At 28.5% G+C, this 12,522-nt stretch overlaps 2 protein-coding genes across 5 annotated transcripts; one reads left to right on the top strand and one right to left on the bottom strand.

Annotated features, from left to right (window-relative positions):
• Positions 1 to 6,023: 6,023 nt before the first annotated feature.
• On the bottom strand, positions 6,024 to 10,717 carry Culd (CUB and LDLa domain). Of its 4 annotated transcripts, none has more exons than XM_035093869.1 (11): positions 10,576 to 10,717; positions 10,151 to 10,497; positions 9,869 to 10,038; positions 9,576 to 9,787; positions 9,139 to 9,493; positions 8,778 to 8,984; positions 8,564 to 8,683; positions 8,221 to 8,454; positions 7,962 to 8,157; positions 7,677 to 7,876; positions 6,024 to 7,593 (listed from the first exon to the last, which is right to left on the bottom strand). In XM_035093869.1, exons 1-11 carry the CDS (start codon positions 10,576 to 10,578, stop codon positions 6,608 to 6,610), a joined length of 3,030 nt encoding a protein of 1,009 aa, XP_034949760.1. In that variant the 5' UTR covers positions 10,579 to 10,717; the 3' UTR covers positions 6,024 to 6,607. The 4 variants fall into 4 exon arrangements, with proteins under 4 accessions (XP_034949760.1, XP_034949762.1, XP_034949763.1 ...); XM_035093871.1 differs by having other exon boundaries at positions 7,962 to 8,148; XM_035093872.1 differs by having other exon boundaries at positions 7,962 to 8,133.
• A 612-nt stretch (positions 10,718 to 11,329) lies between these two features.
• On the top strand, positions 11,330 to 12,382 carry LOC118073391 (transmembrane protein 222). Its single transcript, XM_035093877.1, has 4 exons — positions 11,330 to 11,618; positions 11,684 to 11,894; positions 11,961 to 12,091; positions 12,163 to 12,382. Exons 1-4 carry the CDS (start codon positions 11,479 to 11,481, stop codon positions 12,239 to 12,241), a joined length of 561 nt encoding a protein of 186 aa, XP_034949768.1. The 5' UTR covers positions 11,330 to 11,478; the 3' UTR covers positions 12,242 to 12,382.
• Positions 12,383 to 12,522: the final 140 nt, after the last annotated feature.

Genomic DNA, 12,522 nt, shown 5'->3' with positions numbered 1-12,522 from the left:
GATGATGATGTTACGTAATAGTAAGCATTTTAAATATTAATTTTTATTCAACATCATCTTTTGCCTGATTTCTTGAATACTATACTTATTGACACCATAATGTTTCATGAATGGATAATATTCTTGATTAATAGAACTATTTATAATAATTATTTTTAAATGTTACTGCACTCTCTTCTAGGTGAAAAAGAGAAATTTAATTGAAGGGATATCATTTCTTATTTTCTATTAAATCAATCCTAAAATTCAAAGAACTTCTCCATACATAAAAGACTATTTTTTATTTTTAACTTTCTTTCTACCTTATTTTAATGAAATATTCAAAACAATTCTATTTGCACTAAGCTTACCATCTTTATCAAACAATTTCTAATTTAAAATTTGTGTTATTCTCTCATCATCATCGCCTCCTATGAAACTCATTATTTTTTTTATCTAAAAAAATCTTTCTAATTATGAATAGCTAATTGCAAATAATAGAGTAAAATTGTATAATTCATTAATCTGATAAGTTTGCTTCTTATTAGTTCTTACCAACATGTAATAAATTATTGCAAGTATCCATTAACTGCAATTCTTGTGCATTTATAATTATCAAGAAGTTACTAGCTAACTCTTTATGCCAAATTAATAAATAAATTAAACAAATTCATTTATTTAATTAGCAAATATATTTTCATCATTTTTCTTTTCTGTTTTAGCTCAGCTTTCATTACATATAAATTGGTAACAATAATTGATTAAGCTAAGAATGATAATGACATAAGCAGCATCATTATTGTAGCAACCATTAACACTCAAAAAAACGAAAGTTCCATAGAGAGTCGACGCCTTCTTATGCATAATTTTCTTAATATTACGACAGTTTGTATGCATCTCCTATCCTTTAATACAACTCTTCTTTTCTCTACTTTCAAAAATTTTATGAAAGACCTATGACATTCTTTAGAACTTTACCGAAAAAAGTTATTAAAAAGTATATGTACATGTAGAAAGAAAAAATTTATTACTATCTCGACGAATTTATTCAAGTTAGATAATAGAAATTACAATGAAAGAGTGAGAAAGTTTAGACATTACAGAGAAAAAGATTTTTTCAGCCAATACATTAGATGTTACAACATCGTTATAGAATTCTTCTTACTAAATCGACAGGATGTGACAATGCCAGCCTCGATCTGCATGTTGAACTCGATTTGCACATAATATCTTTCGCGACTAGGCTAGGTTTAAAGGCGTGAAATTAGAAACTTGTTGAAGAATTTGTAACTTCTAATGATGAGCTTCATTTTTTAAAATTTTCATTAATTATTTTGTTAATCATACATTATTCTCATCATTTATTTTTTTTTGAATATGAATGAATTCTATTTCAGAATGTCTTAAGTAAATATCTAAAAACCAAGAGAAATTATTCGAAAGAAATTTTTTTTCTCTTTAAGACAATTAATGCTAAATTTGGATTATGCTTTAAATTATGATCCTGTTATTTAATGGAGTTTCAAGGTTGTAAAAAAAATTTTTTAATTCATAGAAAGGTCATTTCCTACATGATTTCACACTGATACACGTGTAATATTTCAAGAGCAGTTTTCAGGAGCTGTCGACATTAAAATATTCTCCTGTCACCAAGACCTTCTTTGTTACATAATCACCAAAATAGACTTAAATTTGCCTAATTGATTAATTAATTTTTTTATTCATTTGCCATTTTATCTTCTAAAGTTGTCGTTATAAAAATAATCATCATTCCTTGATGTAAAAAAAAATATTATCATTTGATGAGCAGGAAGTAGGTTGGAGTAAATTCAAAGACCAAGATAAATATCGTATTAAAGCCCAAATGTAACTTTAGTAAATTATTTCAACAAACTTTCATTCGTTTTAAGCAGTAATGACAAGACACTGATAAATGCTCAAGAGATAATGTTACAAGTGAAGGGCTTATCCTATCACTTTTTTCTTACACTTTCCAATTTTAATCTTCTTCAGCGGCTTCTTCTGTTTATATAAGATTATACCACTATTGATTGACTTTCTTTCTGATTCGGTTGCTTTATGTGACCATCCCTGCGGAATATTTGATAAAAAAAACATGTGAATTTATCCATGGGTGTTACTTATATATTTAATGCAAGTAATACGTATTAACTCTTACTTCATGCTGGGTTTAATTTATGGATTATATTTTCGATGCTGTATTACAGTCACCAACATGCTCTTTGAAAATGAATTAATGGATATTGACGTTATACGGTCATTAATTGTTGCAATTGTAAGTGAATATCATTTTGGAGTATTAAATTATTTTATTTAATTCAATAACATGACAATTATTGGAATCAACCGTTATCAATAAACAACAAAAGTCATGAAAATTAATAATAAATTTATAATTAATTCATTCATTTATAATCAATAAATAATTTTTATTATACAGTAAAATAAATATATGTTGTGCTACTAATAAATAATGTATCTCTCGATCATAAAATGAAACTTAAGACGATCTTTATAATAAAGAATTAAATATAAATATAAATATTGAATAAAATAAATATATTAATTATTGTTAGTAAGTTTCTTTACTTGTTGAAAAAAAAGAAAAATATTTTCATTCATAAAATTTCATTCTGTTACAGTAATAGAATACTTTTTCCATGTTAATTGTAAATAATTTATACATTTAAATTTCTCAGGTGTTTTGTATTCAGCATTATTGTTAGCTTTTCACACAATTTTCCTAAAAGTCATAAAAATGGTTATAAATTCTAATAAGTTTAGTTTTTAATTTAAAAAATTTCTTTTAAGATAATTTGACTTATAAATTATGATTTATGTATTTTTAAAGCACTAAATAATAGGATATTAGCATTTTATAAAGAAAAAAAAACACGACTATATATTTTCGCAATTGATTATAATCAAACCATCTCCAGTAAACTTTTATTCCCATACTCATCTAGCCAATTACGAAAATAGTCAGGGCAGATGTTTGCAAAATCCTTTTAACAACCATCAATTGATCGGCACGATCTTTTCGATTCTTATCAAAGCTATAAAATAATGTACTTCATGCGTAGCACTGAACAGTCTTCATCTCCATCTCATCTAATTATTAGTTCTCTGCCTCAGGATCTCATAAGTTGAGAAGGTTAGCAGAATCTCTACTCGTGTTGTTTTCAACAGAATTTCATGTTTTATTTTACAAAAAAAAATAATTATTCAAATAAACGGTGAAGTGCAAGAAAATTTCTCAGTTTACACATAATTAAATAATAGCTTGTTTGTTTAAATGTTTAAATATAAATATAGGCTTCGAGGTGGAAACATTTTTCAACTTTTATTATCATCACTGGAGAATTTTTAAATAAAATTTGCGTGATCGAGATGCCATATTACACAATCTTCGGATGGGCTGAGAATTTCACATTACTTTTATACATGTAGCAACCTTTGGCGTCCAAATCGCCTGGTTTATTTATAGGATTACATCATACTTAATTCAAATCAAGTCAGAATAAGCTGTTTTTAATGTCACTTGTATTTTACGTAAAGTTCAGTTTTTCTGTTATGCTATCTTTATTTTTGAACTTGCATTACTCATCTATTATTAAATTATCATGTAATGTATAAAGACGTCTTATTCTGCAATTAATATTAAGTCACTTCATCTTCTGTAACTTTGAAGGACTATATCCTCAGAACTATGATGAAATACTATCAAGATCTTGGATATTATGATCGAAGATTCATAAATTTATTAAATCCAGGGATGTTAAATTAATCAAGATTTATTTTATAATCATTTTTCATGATGTACTTTATTTTTCGTATCAGCACAATTATCTTAAGCAATGCCAATTTCAATGAAAGAATAATTAGTTTTCAATGCCTACATTGTCATCATGATTTTTATTATTAGATGTCATGATCTTGGATCAGTTATGAATATCATCATGGTCATATATATTTTTTCTGTTGCAACTCTAGGTCTTTTTAAAGTGACAAAGATAATTAACACAATTATTATGGAATAGTAATAATATTGCTTATTAATAAAATTTCAGCATTTGGAAAATTAACTTAATTTAAAAATGAAAAAAGTCTAGATGTTTACAAAACTGATAGCTACTCTGATGGTCATAATTATTGGCTATCAATCCAAACATTCGCGTTCGTGTAATTGCATATTATTTAATGAAAAACCATAATTTACTTGTCAATCATTTAGTATAGCATCACTCTTGTGCATTACGCGTGTTGGCATCGAAACCTTTTCCTTTAAAATCTGACACTTATTATGCATAGCATAGAATAAATTATTTACAAAAAATTCATTTCAACTTATTATTGACAGAATTATCATTAAGTTTATCCTTCAGCTTATAAAAAATTTTTTATTATATTATAAAATTTAAATAGAAAGACAATTATTCTTCAAACTATTTATAATAGATTGGGTATTTGTTCATTATGGTAATTTTTCATTTACTTAAGTTAAAAACAATTTTAATAATTTCATGTTTACTTGGTTAAATAACAAAACAATTCATAATCTTTTTTAAATTTTGTATTATAAATTACTAAAATAATGAAGAACTATAATTTCTTATCTACTAAATGCTGGTACATCTAAGTTAATACCATGATTTCTTTGAGATTAATTATTTAATTCAATACATAATTGAAAAAAAAGAAATGATTCGATTTCATACCTTAATAAATCACGAAAGATACTTTCTAACCAAATGAAAAGATTTGAAGAGTAAAAAAAAATCTACAAGTAAAGCAATAATTCATGACGAATAAATGTGTAGGACGTAGAATTATTATCATCAAATATGTTAATTATCATATAACATAATATATATTAAACACGAATAGAGAACTTGTGGCATCGTAAATATTATTCTAATCATAATTGTTTATTTTCCAATCTAAATATTTTCTCACACTAATGGATTATTTTAAAAGCAAAGATACAAATTCTTCACTTAAAATTTAATCCATGAAATAGTTATCATGAAAAATGAATTTCCATCTATGCTGCACAATAACTATTCAATTTCAAAACTATTTTGAATTGGTTAAACACTCTGCTTTCTTGCAATCACATCTGTTCACATGGCTACCGGAAATCAAATTGATATAAATAAATTTATAAAAATTAATAATTCGTGTGACTACAGTACTGATTACTAGACAAACCTCTCAATGCAAAAGCTTTGCACAGTAGCCCATATTGTGTTCACAAATATCAATAATGTTTTAAATTATTTTTATGAGAATAGTTTTTAACTATTAAAAATTATTGTGTAACACAATACGGAGTCATATTTTCTTTGTTCCATGTTTACTATTTATCATAAATAATAAATGAAGGTGAATACCTTGTTCTGAATTGCTTTATACAAATTGTGCATGCAACAAAAAACATTGTTGTCATAACAATTGGAGGTTAAGTCTGATCCTGTAAAAGTTTTTATTTCTATTAGCTTTGTAAAGATAAAAATTATTCTTTCGTTTTTCATCGCAATTTTTTAAATTAGTAATCAGCTATAATTAATTATGTTAAGTAGACATAATTTTTTGAATCATCATCAAGAAATGCATGTAAATAAATTGCATTTCTTCCATTTAAATTATTGAAGTGTAGAATTGCAATTGGTTAATAGATGGTTTATGAATACATAAACTCTTGTGATGATTAACGAAGTATGTTGAAAAGGTAATTATATAATTCAACAATAGTTGCAAATTTCAAACGAGATTTTTACTTCCGTGATTATAATGATGCTGCATGCATAAATTTTCTGAAAACTTAGTTATAAATTGATTTAATTATAATGATATCAATTCCAAGAAAATGAAGTTGAAGGATTTTTTGAACCCTTGGAGCACACCTTGTTAAATTAGCATACGATGTTAATGAAATGGAATTTATGTTGAGAACATTACCAAGTCTAAAATGTCGAATTGAAATTATTAATAGGCATAATTTAATTTTGTATTTCCAATTTATTTATTTTAGTACAGTTTAACAAGAACGATCAATAAATCACTTACAAGTTGCATTTTTGATTTCAGATGAATGAAATTGTAAATTAAATTGGTTTCATTGATTAAAAGAAAATAAAATTCATCCATCTCAAGTGATAAATAAATTCTTCGCAAAAATTGTAAGAGCTTTCGTTCATAAATTAATCTGATGTAAAGGTTTATTGTAATTATTCTTCTTTCAGCTCTTAGAATTTGTAAATAATCTTGTACGAAACACGTCTCTATTCGCTTGAAGATAACATTGAAGATTATGTGTTGCGACGTTAAATTTATTGTGTTTCGTATATCTTAATTTACCAAATTCACTGCAAGAACGCGAGCTATCTTTTCTTAACAAAACAGGTTTTGACATGTTATCTAACGGATACAATATAACTGCTGGATTCAAACATTTTATTGCTGAGAAGTTTCAAAACTCAAATCAAAAAAGAAATTTTTGCTAATTTCTCATCGTACAAAGTTGGAAGTATCTTTGAAAGAACTTCAATAAATTTGAAAAAAAAGGAGAAAACTGACTAGAACAGTTTATGATAATTAATGAAACTCAACTTGAAAGAGTATCATCATTAGATTTCCAACCACGCACACAATCGAATAATCCAGCTTGATTTTTCCCATGATATCTACGTCTTGAGAATGTAGGTGTTCCAAAAAGTGACGCAGTAGCTGACATACTTTTTGATCGATTATGCTGAATATTTCGTCTAGCTATGAAATTATCTATATTCTTGAGACTCTCATAAAAGTTTTCTGCATCATAACTGATATATTTCCTTAATCGCTGACGACTTCTAACATTTCCATCTCGGAAAATATCAATTGCACTTCTCGCATCGTGTATAGGAGAAAATATTGGCGAATTCGACGAATCACTGACATTATCAGAGGTTGCATGAGTTGCTGATGCTATCGACATAATTTCAAATACATCAGGAGTACAGCAAGTACTTAGAGAGGTCTTACGAGAATAATGCGCTTCACCAGAGCAAGCTGAAATTGTTCTAGGTTCTGCCAACTCATCTGATGGCAAAATTTTTATTGAAGGAGTTGTTGATAAAGTTGTATAGTTAAAATTTTGCAAGTTAGGTTTACTTGATTTAAATAATTTAAGAATCGTTTGTTTAGGACAGTATTCTTCAGATTTAACTTCTGGCTCTTGTATTTCATTAGCACACCCACAAGCTCCTTCACAAGTGCAATTAATATGATGGGCTTCTTGTTGATCTTGTTGGTCACTACTTCTTGAAGACTCTGTAGATTCTTCACTTCTCAAGTTTTCAATAAATCTTTGCCTCATACTACTGTCTGGGTCTTGCAAAATTTTAATATTTGCTTCAAAAGTATCACTAGATGTACTTGGCCTTGAAGTGTAATGCCGAAGATATGAACTAATAGTTTCAAAATCAACAGATGCATTCAAATAGATGATATTGGATTCATCCGAACAAGGGAAAGAACGTCGATGTTCACTATTTTGCCGCCAAGCTCGTCTAACTCTTTCACCTCTAGCACTTACTGGTACCGATGTACCTAAAACAATTTTTCATGACATAACGAGATAAAGATAAAAAAAAATATATAAATACAATGGGTCTAATAAATACAATACATACGGGTAACATTATGTCGACATAATGGAAGAACTCCAAAATTTTCAAGAACACTTTCAGAAGGTGTTATGTAAGGTGGAGGTGGGCTTTGAGGAATAACTGAATTAGAGTCACTAGTTGGTATTACAACAGAATTGTTCTCATGATTTCTGTTTATATCGATAGAATCGACCCTTGGTTGTGAAGTTGTACCTAAGTCTAGACTATCAACAAAAATTAAAATTTTTATTAAGTCATGCTTATTATTTAGGTTTTAATATATTCATATCATTAATCATCAAAATTTACGATCTTTGATTGGAAGAACTATGATGTCCTAGTTCTTGTCTAGGAGCACGTTTCTTTTTTTTTCGAAACCCTTCATTCTCAAATCCAATTTTTATTACTTCATCATAGCCTGGAGGAGCTTCATAAACAGGTGGTTCATCATGAACAGTTATTTCATCAATTCTTCCACCATCTGCAATATCGAAGACTGTCCGATCTGAGGGTGAAATGAATTTCAACTACTAGGACCCTGTCCTGCAATGCTACTTGTATAACGTACCTAACAATTCACTGATCGTCTGCAATCGAGATTGAAGTTCTCTTTGTTGCCGTGATCTTGCTCCCATTCTATATAATAAAACTATCAAGGCGGAAATGAGAATTATAAGACCTAGACTACTTGCAACAAATACTAATGTTGCAGTTTTTAAGTCTGGATATCGATCAATTTTTGGAAAATAATAATTGGCTTTGTTTGCGTGCCATTTGCCATTTCTAGGTTCTATATCCCAATCTATATAATAACAAAAAAATATGTTAATTTTAATTGTTGTTTTTATTTAGCAATTAAATGTCAAGGAATTTAAATAATGCATCAGCATAAAAAAGAAAGAATACAATACCTCTAAAACAAGATGCTGGTTCATCACTATTATCACCACAGTGATCAAATCCATCACAATTCAATTGGCTTTGAATGCATCGATGGTTTTGACAAAGAAAATCCGATCCAGAGAAACAATCTATTGAAAATTTAAGTTAATCATTGAATAAACATGATTATTATGAATTGAGCAATAAAGAATATTGATTAAAAATATATTGTGATATAAATACCCATATATCCAAAAGCAGCATAAGCAATTGCAACCCTGGAATTGACACCAAAAACACCTCTAAGACTAACATGAAACCCACTAGTGATTGGAGCTACATGTTCTCTCAATCTTAACGGTTGGAGTTGATTTGTTGGATGTCTTATGACTTCTAATGGCAACAATGCAGATGTTGGTCCTTGTCTTATAGTCAGTTCCGTATTACCTGCTAAATATCTCCTAATTAAAAAATCTCATGAGAATAAATTAATGACAACAAAGATCAATGAGCAGTCTACTTAATCCCTATTTTATTTGTTCTGTTGACGTTAGAATGAGTCAATAATTAAATGTATGAAGTATATACTTTAAATTATACTTACCCATATCAGAAAATGTAACAACTTTAATGTACATGTGGGTATTTGTATGTAAAAAATTTTTTGGAGGTCTAATAAGCCAAACACAGTCATATGTTTTTAAACCTTGGACTACCATATCCATCATTGTAATAGTACCACCTAAATTTTCTACGTATCCACCACAATCTGTGATTGGTTGGATTGTTTTATCATATTTATTTCCTAAGATGTAGGAATAAAATGCTTTATATCCAAGTCCAGTACCACCATTAGCATAAAATCTGATCAACAATGAAGGACCAGAACTAACAATTATTGGTGGACGAAATCGTGCACCACTGCTAACATCCAATCGCTGTCCATTCCAGTCATAAAACTAAAATAAAAATCAATTAAAAATTTAATAATTGTATTTAAAATTTTTTATTCAAATAAAATACGATTTTTTCGTAAAGTACCTCAATGATAGAAACTGTTGCCAGTTGAAAATCGCTAAATAGTACTCGAATGCGACAAGAGTGTGCCTCTGTAGGACACGTGATGATATATTCAACACCTAGATCTCTTGGATACCTTGCTGGGAAAAAAGGAGAAGTAAGAACTCCACCAACTGTGTTATTAAATCCTTTTGAATTCATCAAATCCCATCCTTTTAAATGTACCTTATTTCCTATAAATCAAATAAAAAAGACATAAATGTTCTATTCAATCAGAACAAATTCTCCAAATAATTTTGATATTAAAGACCTACTTTCTGAAGTGTATTCAAGGGTGAATGCATGTTTATGTGATTTGCTATAGAACAATGTAATAGAGACAGTTCGAGTGCTTGATCGATACGTGATAGGACTGTAAAGGCCACAGTAAGGAGTTCCAGAGATATCTTCATAAGGTGGTTCTGAGATCCAGACATAATCACATCTAAAACATCAACATGAAGTTATGCTATTCAGTGAGCACTCCTCAAGTGCTAATATTAGTTATTTTTACACATTTTTTGGCTGACAAATGTCACAAAGCTAGAGAATATCACCTGCATGGACTGTCCATCATCATACCACTGTCACCGCATGAATGAGGCAAGGCCAGGTTCTTGAACGTCACGGTGATAGCACAGGACGGACAGGTCACGAGCTCCAAGCTACACTGATCGTGAGAACTATTAGTCATGTACAGTCGTGAATTCTGTTGTCTTGGTGAATTCTTGATGAATGACACGTTCTTTGCATACAAAGTACCCTTTTCTCCCAGTTCCAGATATAATCGACGACCATTGTGCACACCACAGATGTCTTCGTTTCTTATGATGATATTACAATGCACAGACCAGAGTAAACCATATAATAAATAAACTAAAATTTGGCTATTTAAATGTGATACCTATTGGAAATTTTTAATGTATGTTTAATTAGCATATTTAAGTAAATGATTAGCTAAAAACAGAGGTCAAAAACTTACCATAATGTAAAATAAACAGGTTCATTTGAAAAGGTGAACCGTCTGTGCAATCGGGAAACCCGATGTGCCAGTTTAATTTCGTTAGGTGATGACCACGTAATGTATCTTTCTTATTACAGACTTTGGAGGCATTACTATGGTATCTTGAGCTTATGTAGGTTTTGCTTTTGCATATATTCAACAATTATTGAGTACTTAGAAGGTCAAACAAAATGACAAGGAAATACATTTTTATTGTATTTTATCATCAAATTTTTGGAATATTAATTATTGAATTTTATTTAATATTTTTCCTTTAAAAAATAATTTTTATTTAAATGTTTGACACTGATTTACATGATAGTATGCTAATTGTACCAGCAGACAAGCTGATGTTTCGAAGATTTTAAAAATATCCAAATGTTAAAAGAGAATTGTCAGTTTTATTTTCTAAATACTAATTATAATTAAATGTAATACATAGTGACTTTTTTTGCAAATGTTCAATTGTTAAAAGTGGTAAACAATTTATTGTTAACTGCTTACATAATTTTTCATAAAAATATCTTTTTAAAAAAACTAAAATTAATGATGCGAGAGTCGAAAAACCATTCGATTTGTTTTGATTATCGTCATTAACTAGATGCGTAGATAGAAAATCTTTTATCATTTGAATTAATATTTTTTTTTGTAATTCGAATAATACTCCATTTTCGCGCATCCTAGACTCTTTTATACCGACATGGAGTAAAATATTTGTAAATATAAATTAATACCTACATTGTCGACACAATATGTCATGAAGAGCAATGACAGCAGTACAATAACAACATTGTTTTCAAATAAATTCTAATTAAAATCATTTATAATTCTGTTTAATTATAAATTTAAAACATGGTTGTGAGTAAACAAGTTTTAGGTTAAATGAGGAAAATGAAAAGCAATAACTCTGTAGAACAAAAATCATTTGGTTCGAGTAGTTCATTTTTTAATGATATGATGATTGATCCAGCTAGAAAAAGATTTCCATGTTGTATTGTTTGGACTCCAATACCTTTTCTCACGTAAGAAATTCAATAATTCTTGATTTATTAAATTTTATAGCTACATTGAAAAATTTATCTTCTAGATGGTTCTTCCCATTCATTGGTCATATGGGCATAGCTACTTCATTAGGTATCATCAGAGATTTTGCTGGACCTTATCATGTCTCCGAGGATCAGATGGCTTTTGGACAGCCAACAAAATATTGGCAGTTAGATTATTCTAAAGCTAGAGATGGAATAATTGGATGGGACAGTGCTGTTGCAGAAGCTAGTGAAATATATAAAACTAGAATGGTATAACTTGAAATATTTTATTGAACTATATTGATTCCAACTTGAATTGATTTCCTGAACTTTTAGCATAACTTATGCTGTGACAATTGCCATTCACATGTAGCTACAGCTTTAAATTTTATGCATTATAATAATTCAACCAGCTGGAATATGGTAAAGCTTGCATTTCTTATGCTTGTTCATGGGAAATATGTTGGGTAAGGTTCTTATATTTTTTTGTATTTCAAGTATATCAATAGCAGTCATAATTTTAAATGATTTTTTTTAGATGTTTAGGATTCATCAAGACTTGGTTACCATTCTTTATCATAGTGACGATAATCACAACTCTTTGCATTATTTATTAAGTTCTTTTCTGAGTGTAAATTTAACCTTGTGATACTCTGTGTTTTGTGTATATAAACGTAATATTTATTTTCAAACGTCGTAAAATTTTCTATTGATGGCATTTATTACATTTAAACATTCAAGCATTCACGTTGGATAACAGTCTTTTCTTCAAGGAATTACCAACTTAATTTATAAGAACTTTATTGACATTATTATTTAATTAAAAACCATACATGTTATGCAATGATCTTGTGCTAACATCGTTTAATTAGTAAATATTTTTAAAATTAATATGTCT

The sequence above is a fragment of the Chelonus insularis genome, unplaced genomic scaffold (genome assembly GCF_013357705.1).
Source record: "Chelonus insularis isolate UGA/USDA-ARS -01 unplaced genomic scaffold, ASM1335770v1 scaffold_277_pilon, whole genome shotgun sequence".
Lineage (NCBI taxonomy): Eukaryota > Metazoa > Arthropoda > Insecta > Hymenoptera > Braconidae > Chelonus > Chelonus insularis.
Note: the sequence above shows the minus strand (reverse complement) of the source record. Positions and strands in the feature narration are given on the sequence as shown.

Coding starts and splice junctions, on each gene's coding strand:
- Culd (XM_035093869.1), bottom strand. Junction 10,039..10,150: donor ATGATGGACAGTCCATGCAG/GTGATATTCTCT, acceptor TTGATGTTTTAG/ATGTGATTATGTCTGGATCT. Junction 7,594..7,676: donor ATGTCGACATAATGTTACCC/GTATGTATTGTA, acceptor AAATTGTTTTAG/GTACATCGGTACCAGTAAGT.
- LOC118073391 (XM_035093877.1), top strand. CDS start 11,479: ATGAGGAAAATGAAAAGCAATAACTCTGTAGAACAAAAATCATTTGGT. Junction 11,895..11,960: donor AAATATATAAAACTAGAATG/GTATAACTTGAA, acceptor CTGAACTTTTAG/CATAACTTATGCTGTGACAA. Junction 12,092..12,162: donor GTTCATGGGAAATATGTTGG/GTAAGGTTCTTA, acceptor GATTTTTTTTAG/ATGTTTAGGATTCATCAAGA.